Genomic DNA, 25,567 nt, shown 5'->3' on the forward strand with positions numbered 1-25,567 from the left:
CTCATCTCCTTGTATAAAGTTCTAAATAAAGTAATATCTGGCAGCTTCACTCTGGGTCTTTATCAAATATTAATTCCCTTCACACCTCCACTTTTAAAGGTCAGCTTCAAGAAGCCATAACCACCCCATGGTTTTGTATTTCCCTGAAGAGATTTTCAAAAGTGGCTCTAAACACCCTGGTTACATAAGTAATTCCAATGTGTTTGTGTTCTTTGGAATATGGGCTTGGGGATTCGAGACTTGCCTTCTCAACACATAACTTAGCTTCATTTTTGTCTTTGCAACAGATGAAGTGACCGAGAAGGGACAGCACCTTCCTTCTGCAGACAGGACGACATGGAACAGCCGTTTACCGTGAATTCCCTGGTAGGTCGCACTAACTGTTGTTTTACATATGGTTGAAAAGCCCAGAAAGAAGAACAGAAACAGGCAGAATGTGAAATGAGTCACTTTCTGAAGTTCTGCACTCGCTTGTAGCTCTTCATGCATCTGTGTGGCCGTCTCCTTTGAGGAAGTGACTAATAAAGCCCTCTTCACCACACTTAAAAATAATCTTCCCCCCACAAGAAGCACCAAACTTGAATTTGTTTGGCTAGGTGCTAGGATCTTAGTCCTTTGAAAACACACTGCTGAGAAGTCAGAGCCGGCATCACAGCAGGTACTTAAACCCCTTTGTGCCCTGGCTTCTTTCCAGACCCAAATCGGAGGCTTACCTCGTGCTGTAAGAGTCGAGGGCAACAGGATTAGACATCTAGGTGCATCATCCTTGCGTAAGTGTCTGCATACCTGACACTCTTCTCACGGTTCCTCTTTGTCCAACTACATCTTAGCCGACCGTGTGCACACTTTCTCCAGCTACATCTTAGGAGCAGAGTTTGCTGGAGAGAAAGGAACCAGAGCTTTGAGATCACATGGGCTTATGCTGTGTCTCTGATCAGTCTCTGAGTGTGAATATAGACGCGTTATGTTGTCTCTGGGGCTCTAATTTGGTACTTTGGGCCTTATGACAATTCCAGGTGATATTTCTCATGCTCCCAGGGTATCATGGTGGCCTGATAAATCAAAGTGTTACCCCTCTCTTCTTTATACCCCGCTACCAACTCCTAACACTGCACTAGTTCTGTGGCAACAATACAATGGGTACCCAGAACATAAAGAAAGAGGATCTGGATAGATGTAGGATGCGATGAATGTTGTTGTTGTCTTCTCCACTAAGAAGATCCTTGAGAGGAGCTTTGTTATTTCCAGAGTATGTTTCAGAAGTTGGGACTTGCATGAACTCACTCACTTTCTGACCCCATATTGTCATTCCATTGTGGAGTAATAAAACCTTTCTGTCTTCTTCTGCAGAAGAAACAGTCATCCTTACGGGGCATCTTACTTCTTTTCCCCAAAAGATTATAGAGACTAATTAAAAATTTATTGTAGCTTAGGCATGGTGGTGCACACTTGTAATCCCAGTACTTGAAAGATGGAGAAAAAAAATATATATATAGTACTTATGACTGTAACAATTAATGCTAAGGCTTTTTCACTGGAAACTTACTGTTTTCATCTAAGAAGTTCATATGAAAATGAAAGATTGTAAATTTATGTAACTTTTCAGCTTTTCTCTGAAATCCATTTTAAATTTGCAAAGTTTTATCAGATTATTCAGTAAAGAAAAAGTCAATCTTATTTTTTTTCTTTAGGACAAAGTATAATATAGTCTTGTTACTTGCTTTTCTCTCTTTCTATTTTTGTTGTTTTTGTTGCTAGGGATTGAGCCCAGGACCTTCTGCACACAGCCACATATCCTACCACTGGTCTATACCTCCAGCCCTACTTTTTCTCTTTTATTTGATACACTTATGGCTTAGCTACTCTGTTTCAAGGAGTATGCTATATCCTAAGAAACAGATGAATGGAAAATTATTTCTTTTAAAACTCCAGGGAATTCATAATGGAAAAACTTGTACAGATTATGATTCAGTATAGACTGTATAGTAATAAATATGAACAGACTACTACCCTCCTACCTATGGGAGGATGGATACCCCATTTAGGACATGATCTAATTTCCATAGGTTTATTTTCCTAGTAATTTCTTGATGTAATTGAGTCAGGCATTGGTAGTTGAATAACAGTATTTTATTTAGTGCTGTAGAGTTTGGCAGGTGAATGTGATTAGAGAAAAGTGGATCATTACAGTGTTGGAGACAAAAACTGACCACACAGGCCCGAGTACCTCATTCCTGTCTCCAATGTGCGGAAGCCGCCGACTGCTTCTCTGAAATTACAAAGTCCTTCAGAGAGCCAGAAGAACAGCACAAGGATGCAAATCAAAGCAGGCATTTTTTAAAAAAGTACTTACACTTTATTTTCTAGTTGAAATAAATTATTTTTGTCTTGTTTTATTTTGTGGTACTAGGAATTGAACCCGAGGCATTCTACCTCTGAGTTATACCATCAGTTCTTTTGTTTTGTTTTGTTTTTAAACAGGCTCTTATTAGGTCTCTAAGAGTCTTGCTAAGTTGGTGAGGATGGTCTTGAACCTATGATCCTCTTGTCTCAGCCTCCCAAATGCCAGGATTACAGGTGTGCGTCACCACGCCTGACTAACTGACACTGAGTATTTTTACCTGGTTGTAGGGTACAATTTGATAACTCAGTACAAGTATATGATATATAACAAATCGGGGTAGTTAGCATTTCCGTCTCCTCAAACATTTATTATTCCCTTATGTTGGGAACTTTTGGATTCTCTTTTCTAATTGTTTTGAAATATATAATAAATGTATCCTCTGGTTACCCTACAGTGTTTTAGGACTTTAGGAAAAATTCTTCCTACCTAACTGCATTTCGGTGCCTGTTACCTAGTGAAAAGAGCATGCTTTGCTTTGACATGAAGTCATCAAGGAAGGAACGCAGTACCCACCTTGCTGCCAATCATACCTCCCTCCTTCCAGAATTTCTGACCAAGAGAGAATAGGTGAGAGGTGCCAGGTGAGGATAGATGTGGAGTGTGCCCTTTCTTCCTGGTAGTTTGGATCAGAAACTTCTCTCCCCTGGAGAACTTGAATGACTGAGTCCTCTTACCTCTTCTACCCTACATCAACCTGGTGTACCAGCCCAGTCACGGAAGGGACAGCTGGAGACCCTCAGGAAAAGGCGCCCAGGCTCTGATGGCTTCCTTGAAGAGGAAGAGAAAAATCAGGAAGGAGGCCCTGCTCCATTTGATTGCAGGCCTGGTCAAAAGAGTAACAGCAGGTGCAATAGGCAAGGCCCAAGGCTGAGACAGGAGCATCGAAGGTTCAAGGCCAGCCTCAGCAATGTGGCAAGATGCTTACCAACCTAGTGAGACCCTGTTTCAAAATAAAAAAATAAAACAGGGCTAGGGCTATGATTGAAGGTAAAATTCTCCTCTCTCTCTCTCTCTCTCTCTCTCTCTCTCTCTCACACACACACACACACACACACACACACACACACACACACACAGAGGTACAACCTGCTTCTGACTAATTAGAACCTTGAGAAACAAGTTTATGGCTCTTTGGTTACATATTAAACCTTTCGGAGCCTTAATCATTTCAGATCTCTGGAGTTCTATTTGCTATAAAATTAACACTGAAGTAGACCAGATGGCATTGGAAAAACTCCCTATATCTAACCCGCTGCACCCTGGCTCTGCAGGTTTGTTCAGTAATTCATGGCCAGCTTAAAACTGTGTCTGCCTTGATTTCTTTCATAGCTTTCTATGAAACATAGAAGTGCATGTTCTGCCCACACTTGGATTTACAACCTGTTCAACTGACTGAGGAGGCCTCAGGAAGCGAAATTTGCTCTGGGCTAACCCTGCTTTTAAAGCACCAAATAGCCGAGTGTAGTGGCGCACACTTGTAATCCCCGCGCTTGGGAGGCGGAGACAGGAGGACCGCGCAGGTTCAAAGCCAGCCGCACTGGTGTAAGAGACCCTGTTTCAAAAATATAAAATAGGTCTGGGAGTGTTGCCCAGAGGTAGAAGGGCTTCCAGGAACCCCAGTACCACCAAAAAAAAAAAAAAAAAAAAAAGCACCAAATAATGGTAGAGTGTCCTAAAACCGGAGAGTACTTAAGTTCCTCTTAATGCTCATAGCCAGGCATTGTAATCCCAGAACTTGGGAGGCTGAGACAGGAGGATTACAGGTTTGAAGCCAGCTTCAGTAACGTAGCTGAGCTCTCAGCAACTTAATGAGATCCTGTTTCAAAATAAAAAATAAAAAGGGCTGGGGGTGTAGCTCAGAGGTAGACTGTCCCTGGAGGGTTCAATACCCAGCACCACAATCAATCAATCAATCAATCAAAAAATAAAATAAAACATCATTTCTTCAGTCTACCTCTGGTGCTCCCAGGCGGGGCCAGTTAGGCATTTTTTAGAAAGGCCTAGCTGCTGTGGATGCTACTGGTGCCTGGATCACACCTAGAAATACACAGGTCTAAACCAGGAGGAAAGAAACTCTGGTATCAGGGTTAAATTCACTTCTTGAAACACAGCCAAGCTAATTTGTTTTCATGTTGTTTATGGCTACTTTCACACCAGGAGAGCTGAATTCAAGGTGCAATAGGGGCCATAAAATATTTGTTATCCATCCCCTTAATAGGAAAAAGACCTCCTGACTTTTTTCCTTTTCAAAAGTGCAGATTTATTATTAAATACTCGAGTAATTATTCTAAATATATATGCTTTATGCTTTTCCAAATGTGTGTTGATATTATTTTTATTAATAAAATTTAAATGTAATAACTAATATACATGACTTAGCAATTAAATATTTTCTCAGTAAAGGACTGATTAATAGCACTATTACTATTAAGTGGAGACCTAGAAGTTATTTATTTATTTATTTATTTTTGGTACTAGAGATTGAGCCCAGGGTCATTCTATCTCCAAGATACACTTCCAGCCCTATTTTATTTATTTATTTATTTATTGTGGCACTGTGAATAGAACTCAGGGGCATTTTACCTCTGAGATTCACTCCCTACTCTATTTTTTATTATTTATTTTGAAACAGAGTCTTACTGAGTTACAGAGGGACTCACAAGTTGCTGAGGCTGGCTTTGAATCTGTAATCTTCTTGTTTCAGCTTCCCCAGTACTAAGATTACAAGCATGTGCCACCATGCCAGGCTCCTTATTTTATTTTTTAAATAGGATCTTGCTAAATTGCTGAGGCTGGTCTTAAACCAGTGATCCTCCTGTCTCAGTCTCCAGTACTGAGAATACTGGAATTATAGGTTTGTGCCACCATGCCCAATTAACGTTTTTTAAAATCATTTTTGTGGTACTGAGGATGTTCTGAACCCAGGGCCATTCTACCTCTGAGCTATACACCAGACCAGTTTTATTTTTATTTTTGAAACAGGGCCTTTCTAGGTTGATGAGAGTCTTACTACTTGCTAAGGTTGTCCTCGAACCTGCGATCCTACTATCTCACCCTCCCAAGTACTGGAATTACAGCCATGCATCACCATCCCTAGCTTTGAACGTTTTTATATTTCAAAAAGAGAGAGATTGGGGGTTCTTTTACTTGGGAAGGCTTCTCTAGGATTTATTGATGAGTTTTTTCTTTATATTCAACAAAGATGAAAAGATGCCCTGAGAATACTTATTAAACTAGATGTATTCTGGAGCAGAATCAAATCTTATAGTGCCTTTGAATTCAAGTGCCATCCTGGAGACCCTTCAGAGTAGAATGGCATGAGTCCCTCCTGGGTCTTGCTGCAGGTGACTCAGGATGCTGTACACATCTTCAGGCTGTCAGTGGCATTTTACCTAAAATGACCTGTAGTACTCACACACCCAAGTGTGAGTGAACAGCCACAGTTCAGAGTACCTTGAAACCTGAAAAGAGGCTTTACTCCAATAAAAATGGACATTTACTCTGGTGCGTGTCTCTCTGGTATGTTTAAACAACAACAAAAAAAAACTTTTTTAATTTTTTTTATTTTTGGTGGTACTGGGGTTCATAGAAGCCCTTCTACCTCCAAGCTACACTCTCATACCTATTTTATATTTTTGTAACAGGGTATCCTAAGCCAGCTGGGCTGGCTTCGGACCTGCGCGGTCCTCCTGTCTCCGCCTCCCAAGCGCAGGGATTACAAGCGTGTGCCACCACACCTAGCTAAACAAAAAAACATTTTGCTTTGGTCATATCAGTAACACTTTTTTGTTTGATACTGGGGATTCCACCCATGGGTGTTCTCAGTCCCCTGCACCTGACAGCCCCAGTCCTTTTGGTTTATTTTTTGTTTTTATTTTGAGATAGTGTCTCTCTGGGCTGCTCAGGCTGGCCTTGAACCTGCAATCTCTCTGCCTCAGCCTTCTGACTAGCTGAGATTAGAGGAGAGTGCCAAGGCACCAAGTTCTATTTTATTTTATTTTATTTTATTTTATTTTATTTTATTTGCAACACTGGGGATGGAACCTAGGGGCATTCTACCTCCGGGCTATACCCCCAGCCCTATATATATATTTTTTATTCTTTATTTTGAAACAGTGTCTCACTGAGTTGCAAAGGTTATCACTAAGTAGCTAAGGTAGCTGAAGCAGTCCCCAAACCTCAGTCCTCCAGTCTCAGCCTCCTTAATGCTGGGATTACAAACGTACACCACCACACCCAGGTCATTAGCTCTTATGAAAGGATTTCTTTAGGTATTGGTGTCAGGCTTTTCATATAGAAAATAAATCCACTAGTCAGCCATATCCTTTTCTTCCATTTTGCTGTGTAGAAAAAGTTGGCTGCTATGCCTGATCACACGGACGTGTCCCTGAGCCCCGAGGAACGAGTGCGTGCCCTGAGCAAACTCGGCTGCAATATCACCATCAACGAAGACATCACGCCGCGCCGATACTTTAGGTCTGGAGTAGAAATGGAGAGGATGGCATCTGTGTATTTGGAAGAAGGAAACTTGGAAAATGCCTTCGTTCTTTATAATAAATTTATCACGTAAGTCTTTTGTGGGAGGCCTTTGAAAGGAGAAAGTTGGAAAAAATATTTACATGATATTTTGATGCGGAAGTCTGAGTACCAGGAAAGTTTTCATATATAGGCCAATTTTATTTTATTTTAAGTTTTCATTGGTACGTTGTAGTTTTACATGCTAGCGAGATTCATAGTGATACATTCACTAGTTTATTCATATAAGCCTATTTGGTCTGGTTCCATCCCCTGGAATTTTACTATTTCAAAAGCATTCAATGTCCAGGTTTTTATACTGTGAAATGTCTTGAGAGGCCCAGGACACACTCTTTGAGGCTTGTGAGGGGAAGCAGGCTCAGGAGAGGGTGAGGCGTTTTATAGGCCAGCCCGATAATCTGAGTATCTCACTCTTCATGAATTAAATTCCTTGTTTTATGCCCTTTGTCCTCCAAGGAATGTAAGCTTTCTAAGAAAAGGAATGTGTTGCAGCTCCACCACTAGCACCTGGAACATGCCATCAACACATTTGTGTGTGTGTGAGTGGTACTAGGAATTGGACCCAGGGACATTCTACCTCTGAGGACATGCCCAGACCTTTATGTATGTTTGTATGAGTTTGTTTCTTTGTTTGTTTGTTTGTTTGTTTGTTTATTTGAAGAGGGTCTCATTAGGTTGTGAAGAGTCTCACTGAATTGCTGAAGCTGACCTCCAACCTGCAATCCTTCTGTCTCAGCTTCCTAAGTACTGGGATAACAGGTGTGTGCCACTGGGCCAGGATCCTGCCATCAGTATTTTTAAATTTTGATTTGGTGGGTTGGGACCAAAGGACAAGTTGGGGAAGACAGGGAAAAATATAATTCAGGGACAGGGTGTAGTCGTCAGTTTCATATAATACTTGGTATTTTTTTTTAAAGAAATGGCAATATATTTGACTATGTAAGTATTCTATATGGAACATGGTGTTCAAACTTTTGAATGATCAGAATAGCCACGTTAAAAAAATATCATCTTCCCCCCCTTTTTTAATTTGGTGCTAAAAATTGAACGTAGGTGATTTCTACCACTGAGCAACATCTTAGCCTATTTAATGTTGCTGAGGCTGGCCTCAAACCTGCACTCCTCCTATGTCAGGCTCTCAAATACTGGGAATGCTGGCATGCTTCCTGTTAGGTATTTGTTAGTAATATATCCTAATTTAAAAGTTAGCAGAAAAGCCGGATGTGGTGGCGCACGCTTGTAATCCTTGTGCTTGGGAGGCAGAGACAGGAGGATTGCGCAGGTTCGAAGCCAGCCTCTCTGGTTTAAGAGACCCTGTTTCCAAATAAAAAAATATAGAAATAGGTCAGGGAGTGTAGCCCGGAGGTAGAAGGGTTCCATCCCCAGTACCACCAAAAAAAAAAAAAGAAAAAGCAGAAATGGGATTTGGACTTTCTTTACTTAACTAGTTAGCAACTTAACTAGTTAGAAGAGTATTCTGTTGTCAATTATTATTTAATCTAAGCTGAACTTTTTAATTTTTTTGGCTTTAATTAAAAGTCACATGTTTGTTAACTTCACTAGTTTATTCATAAACTACTTTAATTGGCACATAATTATAAATTTAGTGTATTTATAATGTTTTGAAATATATGCATTGTAAAATGACTAAATCAAGCTAATTATAATCAAAATAAAGAATAAAAATTAGGTCTGGGGGTGTAGCTTGGAGGTCAAATGCCCCTGGGTTCCATCCTCAGACCCGCAAAAAAAAAAAAAGAAAGAAAGAAAAAGAAATTCCTTCCTGTCTAGATGAAATTTTATAGCCTTTGACCAGTATATCCCCAACCCCCACCCCTATCCCCCAGCTCTAGTAAACATCATGGTACTTTCTGGTTCTATGGGTTTTTGTTTTGTTTTGTTTTTTCCCAGTACTGAAGATTGAACCCAAGGGCATTCTGGCTCTGAGCTACACCACCAGCCCTATTTTTTATTTTATTTTTTATTATTTTTGAAACAGGGACTCTCTAAATTGTAGAGGGCTTCACTAAGTAGCTGAGGCTGGCCACAAACCTGCAATCCTCCTATCTCAGCCTCCACAGTACAAGGATTACAAGCATGTGCCACCATGCCTGGCTGAGTTTGACTTTTTAAAATTCCATATATAAATGAAATCATGTAGTATTTTTGTAACTGTTTTATTTTACTTATCATTTCACTAGTTTGCATGGGGACTTTATCTTAAGAACATTCAAGAGATTGAAAAGATAAAATATTTTCAAAACTATGGTCCATGATTCTATGTAGGGCAAAATGAAAGAAAGTGTACATAGTCTATAAATTTCCAAGTTAGTTCACTTGAAAACTTAACTGGGAAATTTAGAGAATAGTTGGCCACCTTCACCCTATTTGGGAAAACCACTTGTGTTTAGAAAGTTAAGTAATAAATACGAAACTGAAATTCATCTAAGACCAGCATTGACAGCCAAAACTTTCAGAAAAATTTTTATTTCTGAACTATGTTATCAATAGGTAATATTTACTTTTCACCTTCTGCTCCAGTATGACACACACACCTATGGAATCCTTAGGGGTGGTACTTGGGAGACTGAGATGGGAGGATTGCAGGTGCGAGGACAACCTCAACATAGTGAGACTCTCATCAACCTATCGAGACCCAGTTTCAAAATAGAAAATAGGGCTGGGGGTATAGCTCAGAGATAGAATGTCTTGGTTTTAATCCCTAGGAGAACACACACACACACACACACACACACACACACACACACACACGGTAAAAGCGAAAACCAGCTTTACTTTCTGTGTTACCTAATCATTGGAACACCTGAATTATTGTAGGATTAGCAGTGTGATAGATAGATAATTGATACTTCATTTATTCCCCATGGGCCTCAATGCCTCATCTACAAATGAAAGACTTGTGAGAGAAAGCTAATTGTTCATGATTTTATTCTGTTTATAAAGTCTTAGCTAATGTCTTTTTCCACAAATCGTAATTTTTTTTTTTCATTTCTCTTTCTCTAGCTTGTTTGTAGAAAAGCTTCCTAGCCACCGAGATTACCAGCAGTGCGCGGTACCGGAAAAGCAGGACATCATGAAGGTATTGTGGGATTCTTCTCCCTGGTGGGATCGGACGCTCACTAAGGCTCACTAAGTATCCACTGTTGACTCCCTTCCCTTGCCTTCCCTCCTCTGTCTCTTCCTCTGGAGAACTGGAGCACAAGACAGTCCTTCCATTAGCCATAATGTTTCGATTTCTTCTTAGACATTTAATCATGGTGACGGAGCCAGTGTGGAGGTGTCTAATTGATGTTGGGGGAAAAAAAAGAAAGATAACGGAAGTGCTCAATCGCCTTCTGATGTGGAAGGAATTATTTTACAATACCTCTTGGAGATTGAGAGAATAGATTTGTAAATCCAGTAGTCATTTCTGGTTTGACTAATCTGTACAGCTGTGAGCTAAATTATGATTTGAAAATCAGCATTTTATGCTTTTATTGGTGTCCTATGATAATGTGGTTTTATATATATGTATGTATGTATGTATATCATGTAGTCTCACATGACAAAGTGGTTCATAGTAATGATGGCATACATTTGCACACAGTGCTCAGTGACTCCCCCGGCTCCCTTCCCGCTCCTCTCCTTTCTCATACAGGATATTGAGATTGGCGCTGGTATTCTTACCCATGCACGTAATGTCAGTGGAAGTGCTTCCTTCATTCATTCTTTTTCTTTCCCATCTTCCTCCCCAAAACTATTTCCCTGGTGTCACTGGGGTTTCTCCTCCATTATCTGAAGTCCGTTTTCTATCCCAATTACTCCTTAGCTTCTACATATGAGAGAAAACATAGGACCCTTCATGTTCTGTGGCTGGCTAATCTCACTTAACATAATGTTCTCCAGGTCCATCCATTTTTCTGCAAATGACATCATTTTATTCTTCTTTATTACTGAGTAGAATTTGATTGTATGTATATTCCATAATTTTGTAATCCATTCAGTGTTGATTTCTAAGGCAGCCACAGACTTATAGCCTCAGTCATGTATCCCGTAGTGATGCCTCGGCCGGTCACAGGTTGCAGGTATGACAGTGGTCCTGTTAAGTTCTATTGCCTAGTGCCATCCTCGCTGCCTTAGCTTGTGTAAGTACCATAAATACCCACTGTGACATTCACACAATGAAATCCCTGAACGACCCATTTCTCAGAATATGTCACCAGCATTAATTGGCACAAGACTGTGTTTACCATTTTTGAGAACTGAGTTTATACAAAATAAAGTGTTAAGGGGGTGGCCTGCTTGAAATAGTCCCAAAGAAAAGAAAAATTGTTAGGCCGGGCGTGGTGGCACACACTTGTAATCCCCACGCTTGGGAGGCAGAGACAGGAGGATCGCGCAGGTTCGAAGCCAGCCGCGTGTGCTGGCTTAGGAGACCCTGTTTCCAAATAAAAATGTAAAAATAGGTCTGGGAGTGTAGCCCGGAGGTAGAAGGGCTTCCAGGAACCCCAGTACCACCAAAAAAAAAAAAAAAAAGAAAAAAAAAGAAAAATTGTTGCAATGTATTTATTTATCTTATTTGCTATACTATCTTACTGAAAATATAGCCTCTATGATAAACATTTGCAAGATTTCCCACTTATTTGTCTTAGTTCCTGTTAATCTTATATAGAGTTAAGGGAATGTATACACAGCCAATCACAGTATGAAATTTTAGATAACTTTTGAAAAGCATTTCATCACATTATGAAGTAAAAGCTCTCCAACAAGTCCTGTGATGCCTGGGGCTGCCTGGAAACAGAACTCAGATTTTTGTTAAATGGTCGTCTATAGTTTTTAAATGTTTCCACATCTTCCCTCAATTCTCTTGCTCATTGACCCTCAGAGAGTCCTGTATGGAAACCAAAAGTCCTAGGTTGCTCTTTTAATATAATTGGGGTTGTTCTTATTTTTATTGGTAGGCTTAAAAAACGTCTCCTAAAGCATATACATTTCTCTTGTTTATGCTTGTCAAATAAATGGATGGGTAAATTATGCATGATGAGTGAGAAAGGACAGGTGGGATCAAGAAGGAATCATACCAGGTATGATGGAGATGTTTGTTTGTACCACACTGACCCTCACTATGACATAGAATTACAGTGCACCAAGAAGAGTATGTTGGGAGAGAAAAGGAGCGAGAAGAGACATTTTGCCAAAAGCTTCATAGAGGCAGGATACTCAGGTTCTAGTGCCAGCTGGGACGCCAGCTAGTTGTATGATACTGGATAATCTCTCTAGGTCTTCGTTTCTCATCTCCAAAAAAGAGGGTGGTGATTAAACCAAATCAAGTTTTCATTGGGAGTGCCAGATGTGGTGGCACACACCTGTAATCCCAGTACTTGAGAGGCTAAGATAGAAGGATCGAAGGTTTATGGCCAGCCTCAGCACCTTCATGAGGCCCTTTGCATCTTAGTGAGACGTCATTTCAAAATGTATAGGACTGGGGCATAGCTCAGAGGTAGAATGTTCCTGGGTTCCATCCCCATTGCTACACACACACACACATACACACACACACACACACACACACACACACACACACACACACGTCATTGGAAGTTGAGTTGTGGATTCCCAGACCCTTTCTCTAGGGATGTTAATCAAGTAGATTTGGGATTAAGCCATTTTTTATGAAGTGTCTCAAGTTGCTTTTTACGTTCTGAAAGTCTAGGATTCGCCACTTACTACCCACCCTCCAACATCCCTTGTAATTATGATGCTACATGATTTACATATGGGATGTTTGATTCTACACCTACTACCTCAAAGTGGGTACCTGCCTAAACAAAATGCTTACCTAACTAGCAGGGCCAATAAAGGCCTAACAAAGGGGCAGATTTTGTTTGTTTTTATTTCCCTGCTGAAAGATTATATGTTGGAACCCTACAATAGAGAGATTTCCTTCTCTGCCATCATCTTTGGTTACTCTACTTGATTTCTAATACACATGCCAGCTGCTTTTCTTTCTCAGCTGATGATCTGAAAGAGTACATTGAAAATACCACTAATCAATATGCATATGTATTTTTAAAAGAAACTGAAGGAGATTGCATTCCCAAGGACAGATGAATTGAAAAAGGACCTTTTAAAGAAATATAACATAGAATACCAAGAATATTTACAAAGCAAAGTAAGTTCCATGGGTACATTTGTTTCATGACTATTTTCTGTGCAAATAGTTTTTGGAATTTATATATATATATGTATGTATATATGTTTTTAAATGCCATATAAATTTAAATTAAAAATTAAAGATGCAGTGATGTGAAACCAATAAAAAATTCATGTTGATGTCCAGGATAAGCACTTGCACCAAAGATGTGGTACTTTTATTTCCTTGTTACATCTTATAAAGCAATGCATTAGACAATAGATTTCCTACAGAGATTTAAATATAGCTCTTGACCAACTTTTGCCAATGTAACCTTGAGCCAGATGGCTGCTTTTTTTTTTCTTTCTTTCAGATGAAAAAGAGGCTGTAGGATGTAGGAAGAACAGTGTGTGATTTCTGATGTATCTAATTATGTAGGCCTTGTAAATCCAAATTTGATTCTTGAGAATTACAGTCAGATAGAGGTACATGCCTGTAACCCCTGTACTTGGGAAGATGAGACAGGAGGATCCTGGGTTTGAAGCCAGCATCAACTATTTAGTGAGGCCTTCAGCAGTTGAGACCCTGTTTCAAACTAAAAACTAAAATAAGGTTGGGGATACAGTTCAGAGAACTATATAGAATCCCCCTGGGTTCAATCTCTAGTCACACACACACACACACACACACACACACACACACACACACACTTATAGCCAATAATTAAAGATAGTATAGCTAACCTATGGGTAAAACGTAATCATAGCACTAGAGGGTGGTGGTTCCTGAATTATTATTAAAACAAAGAGTGAACATGCTTATGATGTCTTAAGAGACGGAAAGGCACCAGAGGAAGAAACTGACCAGTCAATCTATGGGCCACATGTGGCCAGTTGGTACTTAACATGTGACTAGTTTGATTGAGCTGCTGAATTTCTCAATTTTATTTCCTTTTGATTCATTTAAATTAAAGTAGCCATGCCTGGCTAGTGGTTACTAAATTGGGCAGTGCAGTGTAGGGGTGAGATGCTTTGCTCTATGTGGTCTCTGGTCAATCTGGCTGAGCAGGCACCCCCGGCCTTGATTTGACCACTAGAAGCGCGGGGGACTGGGGAGAGCTGATTGTCATGCTCTGCCTCTGGTGAAGTCTGAGGGCATTTAGAACTGCTGTCTTAATCAGATTACAGGACTTCTGCTGTGATACTGTACATTTTTCTGTTTTGTGAGTGTTCCCGTGGGTATATCGTAGTACCTAGCTGTCTTTCTGTCTGTTAGAAGATTGAGAATGTCTAAGCCCGGTTTCATGACTTTGCCTAGAAAACTAACCTTTTTTTTTTCTGGCAACCATCCTTTTTTTTCTTAGAACAAATACAAAGCTGAAATTCTCAAGAAACTGGAGCATCAGAGATTGATAGAGGCGGAACGGAGGCGGATTGCTCAGATGCGCCAGCAGCAGCTAGAGTCGGAGCAGTTTCTGTTTTTTGAGGATCAACTCAAGAAGCAGGAGTTAGCCCGAGGCCAGCTGCGAAGCCAGGAAGCCCCGGCGCTGTCCGAGCAGATCGATGGGAGCACGCTGTCCTGCCTCTCCCTGCACCAGAACAACTCCCTGCTGAATGTATCTGCAGATCAACCTAATAAAAGCGATGCAACCGACTATGCTAGCCACTCTCCTCCCGTAAACAGGGCCTTAAAGCCGGCGGCTACTCTAAGTGCTGTTCAGAGTAAGTGACCACGTGGGCCCTTCCAGACTCTGGTGCTCATCAGATGGAAACATTTTCTTTTCTTGTAGCATCTGGGGTGTGTGCTCTTCATTTCGTGACTAATTGTGGTAGGACCCCTGCAGTAAATGGCATGCATGACAGAACTAGCCTTTCAGGGCTGTCTGGCTTTTACTACATGCCATTTCAAAATTCAGAAAATGTAGCCAGGCATGGTGGCCCACGCTTGTAATCCCAGCATTCGGGAGACTGAAACAGGAAGATCGTGGTTCGCGGACAGCCTCAGCTACTTGGTGAGGCCCTCTGCAACTCAGAGAGACCGTGTTTCAAAATAAAGAATAAAAAATAGGGCTAGGGGTGTAGCTTGGAGGTAGAATGCCCCTGGGTTCCATTCCCAGTACCACAAAAAAAAAAAAAAAAAAAAAGATCAGAGAACGTGACTTTTCCAGTGATAGATCAGACTCTGTCATAGATAGGACTGTATTTTGTCACTGAACAGAGATTTTTAAATAGGAGGAATCCCAAGCAATTTTTTTCTTCCATGCGTTTTAATCAAGAAACACATAAATTTCAAAGATAAATGCTTATCTGGAGAGGAAGATGCTAAGACAATTTTTTGTCCAAACATTTGCTCAGTGATACAGTGTTTACGCTCAGTGTTTATAGCATCATCTGTGGACCAAGAGGGTCTCATACACATCAGTAGGTAGCCTCCAAATGGAGCGTGAGTTTCTGCCAACAATTAGTGCTGCTTAGTAGTATTAGATCAGTGCTGGCACCTTTCCAAAACCAAATAGGGAATTCTTCCTGGCAGACACTCGTCAGATGGAATTTGCATTCCCAATTTGTTTTAAGAGTGTTATGATGATAGGCAACCATTTTGTAAGCTACTTTTCTGCTAATTAGTTCCAAAAACACTTAATGATCACCAACTTCCATTAGGATAAAAACAACATGTAGTAATGACAATAAATATTTATCCTCTGTCTTATAGGATACAAGATGTATCTATGCAGCCTATACATTTAGCAGATTTTTGCCAGGTGACAAAAGAAAATATACACATACAAGGAAATAGTTGTTCCAGGGCGAAAACTTATAAAAGTACTTGCACTTATAAAACACTATGTCTATAAAATGATTTATATATAAAATGAAAGTTTGCCTTCCTTCTAACCAATGCTTACTTTTAGGAGTTTTAAATAAAATAATGGAAAATAAAACACCTGTTAATTTTATGTTGGAGATTTATTTTTAACTATCATTGCTCACTAAAAACAGTTTTGATGGACAGAATATAAAATTTACATTTTAGATTTTTCTCCTTCTTCTGCGTCTTAGATTTAGTGGTTGAAGGACTGAGATGTGTAGTTTTATCAAGAGATCTGTGCCACCAATTTCTGCTGCTGGCTGAATCCAACACAGTAAGAGGCATAGAGACCTGTGGAATACTGTGTGGAAAACTGGTATGTTGTTTTTTTTTTTTATTTCCCATATCTCTCTGCACAGGATACGTTTTAAAAGTACTACCTTTCTTTGTGATAAACAAAGCAGAACAAAAGTATGCTAAAAGTTGTAAATATTATGAAATTAACCCTTTATAGGTCAATATCCTAAAACTACTGTCATTATTTGTGGAATTATCCTTTGAGAAAATTGATTGTAAAATTTCAGGGGCACTATAAAAGCTTTTTTAAAGAAACAGTCAAACCATAAATTAAATTTCTGTTTAAAAATGGCAGATTATAATTTTTAAGTTCCAAATTTGTTTTGTTTACTACCTCATATTTCTATCACAATTGTTTGTTTCACATGCATTCATGTAATTAACTTTCTACCTTTTGTATGGCAGGTATCTTGCCATTTCATTTCAGTTATGTGTGGGATACAATTGGAATTTTATTGCTTTCTTTTGTTTATATGAAAGAAAGTAGTCTTTTTTTTGTTTATACAAAAGAAGGTAGTTTCAACAAGCCAATATCTATAAGTACCAATCTATTTAATTATGAAGGATGTTACCAGAAGTATGTTATTAAAGACAGTGTCAGAGCCAGGCATGCTAGAACACTCCTGTAATCCCAGTACTGGGGAGTCTGAGACAGGAGGATTGCAAGTTCTAGGACAGTCTCAGCAACATAGCAAGACTTTCAGTAACCTAGCGAGACTCTGTTTCAAAATAAAAATATAAAGTAGTGCTGGGGGTATATCCTGGAGGCAGAATTAATGTGGATTCAATTCCTAATACCCCAAATAAAATATTTTGACATGAGAGTTTCAGAATAAAAGCTCAAAGAGAGAGGATGCACTTAATTTCCTACTGCAATGAAGATGAATGATGTGTCTTCAGAAGCATCCTTTTGTAGTCCTTTTGGGTATCAGCTTATATTTCTGAGTTCGAGCACAGTTTCAGTTCTCAACATTTAGCTTTAATAATAGGTTTCGTTCAACATTACTGAATTCCAGTGTTTCATCAAGACATCTCCAAGAGAGGCAAAGCCATGGGTGACCCAGCATGTCCCACCCGCAGTCACCTTCGGTGCCCTCCAGGAGGCCTGGGTGCTGATGATGCTTCCTCCCCTGCATCACCTGTTCTGGGTTTGATTGATTGATTCATGATTCATCTAGTCCCTCATCGAACAAACACATACCGAGCAGCTCTAGGTCCCTGTACCATGTTGGCATTCAGTGGCCTGCAACAGCCTCAGTTCTTGCCCCAAGATGCTCATGAAGAACCAGACAGAAGACTAATCTAAGTGGGGCTGAGTGCCCTTGGGGAAAGCGCAGCGTGTCCTGGGAATGTGTAATTGGGAAACCTAGCCTTGTGGGCGGGGATGTGGGGTGTGGAGAAGGGCTTCCCCCAGAAGTGGTGTTTAAGTAGGATTAAAGAGTGTATCAAGGAGCTGTGAAGGAGAGGTAGGATGGAGTAGAGAGGTGCAACCTAGGCAGGAGGGGTCCCAAGGCTAGAGAGGATCCTGCTCTGGAGGGGTGGAGAGGCCAACCTGGAGGGGGGAGACAGCGCCTTAGGCCAGGCATCTCATCGGAGGACCCCATCCCAGCCTGAGGAGCTTCTTTTCAGGTATTATCTCTTACCTGAAGAGGGTAATCTATCTTTTCTTTATCCAAATGTAAAAGCCAAAGTATTATCTTAATTTTAGAAAATCTTGTGAGTCATTTCAAGATTAGAAGAAAGTTATCAGTCTTTAAGAGAAATTAAATATAACAAATAAAATAAGAACAAGACCATCAACCGCCACTACACTTAGAAATGCCTTTCTCTAACACCACAAAATTATTTAACTAGTATCTTTCCCTCCAAATAAACCTGCCCTTGTTTTTTTTTTAATTTTTTTCCTCTGTAAATCTAATATGTCAAGATATTATTTACAAGCTAAACTTCCTTGGCCCCTCCTCTACCACCTGGGATGCGAATTCCTATTTATGATCTGTTTCTATACTTTGAAATGGGTTTCAAGCTCTAAAGAACTGACTCTACAAACTTTGGGCCCAGAATTCAGTTTTACCTCTGGGTCTTTGTTTTTGAAGTGTGATGGAGTTGTATGTAGGGGCTAGAGCTGATGTAAGCGGGGGTGGGGGAGTTCTCTTTAATCTTGTTGCAAAACATTGCACGTGCTGCTCAGATTTTTTTCCATCAGATGTTTGTTATTCTTTGTGTTAATTGTGTTTTAGACACACAATGAATTTACCATTACCCACGTGATTGTGCCAAAGCAGTCATCGGGACCCGACTATTGTGACGTGGAGAATGTCGAAGAATTATTCAGTGTTCAGGATCAACATGGTCTCCTCACTCTGGGCTGGATCCACGTACGTTTGACCTTTTGTATTTCAGTTTATTTGTTTTGGTATATTATTTTTCTTTTCGAAGAAATTTAGTTTAACTTAAAGAGTTTCGTGTAGCTTCAGGATCAACATGGTCTCCTCACTCTGGGCTGGATCCACGTACGTTTGACCTTTTGTATTTCAGTTTATTTGTTTTGGTATATTATTTTTCTTTTCGAAGAAATTTAGTTTAACTTAAAGAGTTTCGTGTAGCTTTTCAAGTATAATAAGTATCATCAGATTAAGGCATTTTATTCAATGTTAGGCTGAGCCTAAATGTGTCAAATGTGGACTTAAAAGGGAGTATCTTGGGCCTTTTCTCTACCATCTACAATTGAGAAGGAAAGCATAATATTTGGAAATTAGATGACATTTCTTGTGTGTGTGTGGGGGGGTACTGGGGATAGAACCCAGGGGCATTCTACTTTTGAGCTATGCCCCTAGCCCCCATTATCTATTCTTTATTTTGAAACAGGGTCTCACTAAGTTGTGGGGCCTCATTCAGTAGCTGAGGCTGGCCATGAACCTGCAATCCTCCTGGCTCAGCCTCTGAAGTACTGAGATTATAAGCATTCATCACCATACCCGGCTCTATTAGATAACTTTTTCTGATAATTTCATATAAATCTGGTGAAGCCTTTGTCAGATTTTTAACTGATTCAACTAGATAGATAGCTGTAATGTTCTTTTTCCCCTTTTCCTTTGTAAATCTCACATGTCAAGATATTATTTATAAGCTAAACTTCCTTGGCCCATGTTCTCTTTCCCTTTGCTGAGAGTCTAAATGAGATTAATTTAAAATATTCTGAAAATGTTTCCTTTAAACAGTGTGTGTATGTGTGTGTGTGTGTGTGTGTGTGTGTGTGTGTGTGTATTAGGGTTCCTCCACTCTCCTGCCCTGCTCCTTTAGGCTAAGGATGTATATATCACAGTATAAACAACCATCGAATAGGGCTAATGGATAGAGCCAAGCACATTAGATTTTAACATCCACCAGGCCATCCTAGCAGCAGCAACTGACTTCCCACTCTAGTAGACAGGAGTTTTCATCTCAGCTCTTCTAAGAATTCACCATAGCAACTCCGGTGAGTTAATTGAGCAGGCTGAGTATCAGCTTTAGCATCCATAAATTAGGGATCATAATAATTGACTTCACGTGACACTGAGTACTGAGATACTGGATACTGGGTATTGCCAATGTGTCTTATTCTGCATGATTTGCGTTTCCACTGCTGTGACCAAGATACCCAACATAAACAACCGGGAAGAGGGCATGCTTTTTTGGCCCACAGTTCTAGAGATATGATCTGTGATCAGCCAACTCCAAGGCAGATGTCATGATGGCATGGTATAGGAAAAGAAAGCTGAGCTCAATTCAGTGGCAGCTGGAAGGAGAGAGAGAGAGAGAGAAAGAGAGAGAGAGAGAGAGAGAGAGAGAGAGAGAGAGAGAGAGAGAGAGATGAACAGATGAACAGATAGACAGAGGAAGCAACAACCAGGGGCAGACATAGTCTGCAAGGCCATACTCTCAGTGACTCACCTCCTTCAGCCACATTTCACCTGCCTAAGTTACCACCCAGTAATTCCATTCAAATTACTAACCCTTCAGTGGATTTATCCACTGATGAGAGTAGAACCCTGATTTGGTTATTTCCCAACTAAATATTATCGTACTGGGGACACGCTTTCAATACATGGGCCTTTGGGGGGATGCCCCAAACCCAAAACATAACACAGTGAATTTCTTAGCATAATTTTTTAGGGACTCAGAAGCATTATAACTGTTGTTATTGGTGATGATACCTTACTTTTCCTTTCCATAATTTGTCCATTTAAGGGACATCTTTTCCACTAGGGCTCACACAGCTGGACCTGGGATACTGTCTTAGTCCATTTGTGCTGCTGTAACAAAATACCTGAAGCTGGTTAATTTATAAAGAATAGAAATTTCTTTCTTACAACTGTAGGGGCTGGAAAGTTCAAAATCAAAGCTTTGGTGCCTCGTGAGGGCTGCTCTCTGCTTCCAAGATGGCACCTTGTTGCTACATATCCTAATGTAGATGTTGAAGAGCAAGAGAGGTTTCCCTTCGAACTTGAGTATTTTTATAATGATGCTAATATTCACCTTTCAAAGGCCACACCCTTCGATACTATTGCATTGGAGATGAAGCTGTAACATGGATTTGGGAGGGAATACCCTTATTTACATCACAGCAGGTCCCCTGACAAGGGATGCTGGCCAGGAAGACCCCTAGAGCACACCGTGCATAGCTCCAAAGACCCTGAAGAATGATAAGGGACCGTTTTGTATTTTACAGGTTTACAGAGAAGCACTGGGCAGGAACACCATACACACATACTCTTCAAGTATTTGGTACTATGTATTTAGGAGGGTAGAGGATATTTTATATCCAACCAACCTATAAATTGCCATGTACCCTAATTCAGGACTCCTGACCTCATAATGTCCAGGATCCCCCATTGGCTGAGTGTGGCAGATGAATGCCTTTTCTCTCCCCACTGGATTTCTGTCAGCAGTAAACAAGATAGCAAATGGGAAAGCCCTTTGAAGAATGTAAACTGCATCTTCAATGCAAGAACTTATTATAATAAAGTTTGTAAAACTTTCCATGTATCCATTTGCTTTACTCGGTAGTGAGCAATATGCCTTACTGTTTGCTTAGAAGTTGTTTTGGTTTAATAGTATTTCTGTAATAAGAATACAAATAATAAATTACAGCTAAAAAATCATAATACAAAAAATGACAATCCTTTAAATTACACACTTGCCAGGCATGGTGATGCATGCCTGCAATCCCAATAGTTGGGAGGCTGAGGCAGGAAAGAGACTTGCAGGCTCCAGGCCAGCCACAGCAACTAAGTGAGATGCTGTTTCAAAATAATAAATAAAAGGGCTGGAGGTTATCGCAGAGGCAGAACACCCCTGGGTTCAATCCCTAGTACCACAGGTGTGCATGTGCGTGCACACACACACACACACACACACACACTCTTAATGTTGACAAGTCAATGTTAGCTTATTTTTCAAAACAGTTTCCAAAATAGAACCAAACATTTTCTCCTATGATTCTCTGTGTTTGTAAGATATACAGCTGTTTAAATCATGGATTTGGCGTAATTCCAGAAATTCAGGACTTTAACTGAATTTATCTTACCGTATTTAATTTGTTGTGGTTCACTGAAAATAGGAAAATGTTAACATTCCTAGATCTCAATGGTTGTAATGAATTTCCATGCTGGTTTTTATAGGACATAATAGCAACAAATTCCAGAGCTAACTTTTTTCAGAAATAAATTAGTTACAGAAAAGAAAGTCTGAATTAGAACCAGACAGATCTCCATTTGAATGTAAATTTCTTGGCTTGACTAGTCCTAGTCATAGGAGTTTCAAGGAGTTACTCACATGCCTGCTTACCTCGACTCCCTCGTCTGTCAGATGGGGATAAGGACCTCGTTGATCTCAGCGTGTCAGTGTGAGAAGTCAGTGATGTGACTCATGAAAGTGACTAGGTCAGTGCCTGGCACATCACACAGAACAGGGAATGGCATCTTCTGCTGATGTCGTCATCATCATCATCATCATCATCATCATCATCATTTTTTTCACAGATGATAATAATAATAATTATAATAGTAATAACAACAATAATAACATTAAGATAACAACAATACAGCAATAATAGCAACTAATGACTTAAGTTCTTTTCTATGTGCTAGGAACTGTTTTATGAATGTTACATGGATTGTCCTATTTAATCCTCATACCAACCCCACAAAGAACATCATTGTCTTCCACTTCACAAATGATGAAATGGACAAGAGGAGGCTAAGTAATCTTCACTGTGCCATATAGTGAGTCATGGAGCCAGGACCCCCCCCCCCCCAGACAGTGTGTATCAAGGACTTTTGATTCATGAATAAAAATGGTCACATTTCATTTTCATGGGCCATTGGATGTTACTGTGAATTTTCAAATCATTATGTATTTATCCACTTTTCATAGTCAAAGATGAACTTCTGACTTGCCTCTCATAAACATAACTTTTTATATAACCAGAGGCTTGGAGGAGTTCTTTTGATTTATATCTTCTTCTCTTTCTCATCTTGTGAATATTCAAGATGAGAAAGAATGATGAGTCCCAACCACCTTCAGCAACCTAGAGATTCCCATCCTCCTATTTATAGGAAAATATAAAGGTACATACAATGGTACATTGTCCACAAAAGGCTGCCTCAGTACATACATGGTATATTGAGTGAAACTCCTCATGACCGTGGACCATCTCCGACCCAGGTTTTCTAACCATAGCTCTGTTCCCTACCAACTATTTAACCGGTTATTTCGCCTTCTCGAGCGTCAGGATCTCTACATATAAAACTGAGATAGTAAAATACCTATCTCCTGGATGCATTTTGATGATCAAATGAGAGTCTAATGGAGCATCCTACAAGTCCATTTCTAGCTTTTTCTTTCCCAACAAGAAGTACGTAACATGAGTAGCCACTTCCCAGTGCTATAGTTATTCCAAACAACCTAACAGTAGCGATGCAGAAAGGGAAAGATTATGTCAGCAAAATGCCTTTAAAAATCCTTGCTGGGTAAGTGACGGTAAAAAGAAAAAGAGCAAATGAGTGGAATTTTCTCTGCGGATGGGCTGTGGCCTCTGCTGAGCCTTAGCCGCCGTAACAAGACTGTCCTCCTCTCTTTTTATAGACTCATCCCACCCAGACGGCGTTCTTGTCCAGTGTTGACCTGCACACCCATTGCTCCTATCAGCTCATGTTGCCAGAGGCGGTTGCCATTGTTTGTTCACCAAAGCATAAGGAGTAAGTGTAGCCCTGCCAGGAGCTCGGGAGGGCTGTGTCCCAGCTGCCAGGACCCTGTGTCACCTGCCAGGCACGTGCTTTGTGCCCTTTGAGACTAAGAGATAGATAGGTGGCAGCCAGCTCTTACATAGCTACAGTTCTGTACCTTTGTTTTTTAAGGTCCTTTCATTGGTAAATTTTCTAGGTCATTGTCTTTCTTTTCCTAGTTACTATGGCCTTGAAGTTGGTAATATTTAAGAGGGATTACCTCGGTTTGATTTTTGAGATTTTATTTCTAGTGTATTACATCTATCCCAAGAGATCTCCCAGACTTAGCTTAATTACCTCCAAAACCTTCTTAATTTGGGGAAGTCAAAGATTATGGTAGAGTAGTTATAAAAGAGATCCCCCAGACTTAGCTTCATTACCTCCCAGACTTCTCTAGGGAGATAGAGATGACAGTAGGGTAATTATGCTCGAAGGAACCCAATGAATCAGGTAAACTTTTTTGGAGTCCTGGCTGGATGCTCAAGTCATAGGATAGATGCCTGAGCTCTAGGAACTTCAGCCTCATCCCTGTACCTGCCCAGGCTGGACCGACATGAAAGATGAAATGAGATGATCATTTATGTAAAGTGCTCAGCCTAGTGCTCGGCACCGTGGCACACACTCAGTAAATAGTTGCTGTCGTTACAGACATCATTACCATTGTAAGAAGAACTAGAACTCTCTTGCTTTAGGTAATTTCCTTGCTGGGAAGTAGTGTGGGGGAGGGATTTTCTTTGTAGTCTCACACAACAGCTGCCTGTCCTTGTGATGGTTCTCTCCTTCAGGCCAGTCATGGAAAATGGAGGGGGTTATGTGTGTGTGTATGTGTATGTTACTGGGGATCGAACCCAGGGACATTCTATCTCTTGCCTACCCGTCCAACTTTATTTAATTTTCTTTCAAATTTTGAAACAGGATCTCACTAAGTTGTTGAGGACCTCACTAAATTGCTGAGGCCGGCCGTGAACCTACAATCCTCCTGTCTCCCAAGGAATTACAGGCATGCACCACCATGCCCAGCAGAAAGATTGATTTTAAAAAATCACAGTGGAATTCTTAGCTTTCTTCTCTCTGCCCCCTTTGAGGAATATACATATGTGTATCATTCAAGTAAAGCATCTGGAATCCCAAGCCATCCTTAATTTTATGCCTTCTTTTCCATCCTGAACTCCAGCACTGGTATCTTCAGGCTCACCAATGCCGGCATGCTCGAGGTTTCTGCTTGTAAAAAGAAGGGCTTTCATCCTCACACCAAGGACCCAAAGCTGTTCAGTGTAAGTACACAGTGCTGGTTATTTCTGTGGTATTCATTCCTCCCTGCCCATCCCAGTTCTTTTTTAAAAGAGAAAAATAATAGTAGTATAATATGAGGCAACACACACTATTGCTCCGGTTGGAGTTATATCTCAGAAAATGTATCAGTCTTTGTATGTAATATCAGATTTCCTCTCTCTGTTATTTTATTTGTAAGGAAATGTTGAGGTTTCTCTGGTAGAGGTGATTACGCCTAGAATTAACTTTTCATTGCATATTTGCGTGATGCTTTAACAAGGTTCTCTGCAGCATCCAGATGAGCAAACAATTATTACAGAAAATGACATAAAACATCTTAGGAATTCTTCTCGCTGGATTTGTACAAATTGTTTTATTTTTTTTTTTCATAACAATTCAACACAAACTGTAGTTATACTTTTTGATTAGCTTTGTATGGTTTGAGAAAACATTAACTGACTACACCTTTTCTTTCCAACTATTTACTTAGAGGTTCTATGGGCCATAATACTAGAGAAACATTATTTTGAAGACAAAAATTCACTTAAAATGGAAATAACTTGGCAACTTCTGTAAATGTTTTCTTGTTGGAAATGAATCAACATGATTGCATTTGTTCTAATGGAAAATATTTTTAAAATTAGGAAACTTTTCCAATTAAGAAGTCTGTATTCCCTCCCTAAAGAGAATCATACTGAACATCATCATGTAAAACCTATCTTTTTCTCCCAGATATGCAAACATGTGTTGGTAAAAGACATAAAAATAAGTGTGTTGGACCTGAGGTGA

General features: G+C 40.0%; 1 protein-coding gene across 1 annotated transcript; it reads left to right on the forward strand.

Moving 5' to 3' along the window:
* Nucleotides 1–336: 336 nt before the first annotated feature.
* STAMBPL1 (STAM binding protein like 1) lies at nt 337–25,567 on the forward strand (the record flags this gene model as incomplete). Its single annotated transcript, XM_080694369.1, has 10 exons — nt 337–366; nt 6,753–6,970; nt 9,965–10,040; nt 13,017–13,112; nt 14,437–14,794; nt 16,133–16,257; nt 18,479–18,616; nt 23,367–23,479; nt 24,681–24,780; nt 25,511–25,567. The coding sequence occupies 10 exons, from the start codon at nt 337–339 to the stop codon at nt 25,565–25,567; spliced, it is 1,311 nt and encodes a 436-aa protein (XP_080550495.1).

Source organism: Muscardinus avellanarius (assembly GCF_963383645.1).
Source record: "Muscardinus avellanarius genome assembly, chromosome: 4".
Classification (NCBI taxonomy): domain Eukaryota; kingdom Metazoa; phylum Chordata; class Mammalia; order Rodentia; family Gliridae; genus Muscardinus; species Muscardinus avellanarius.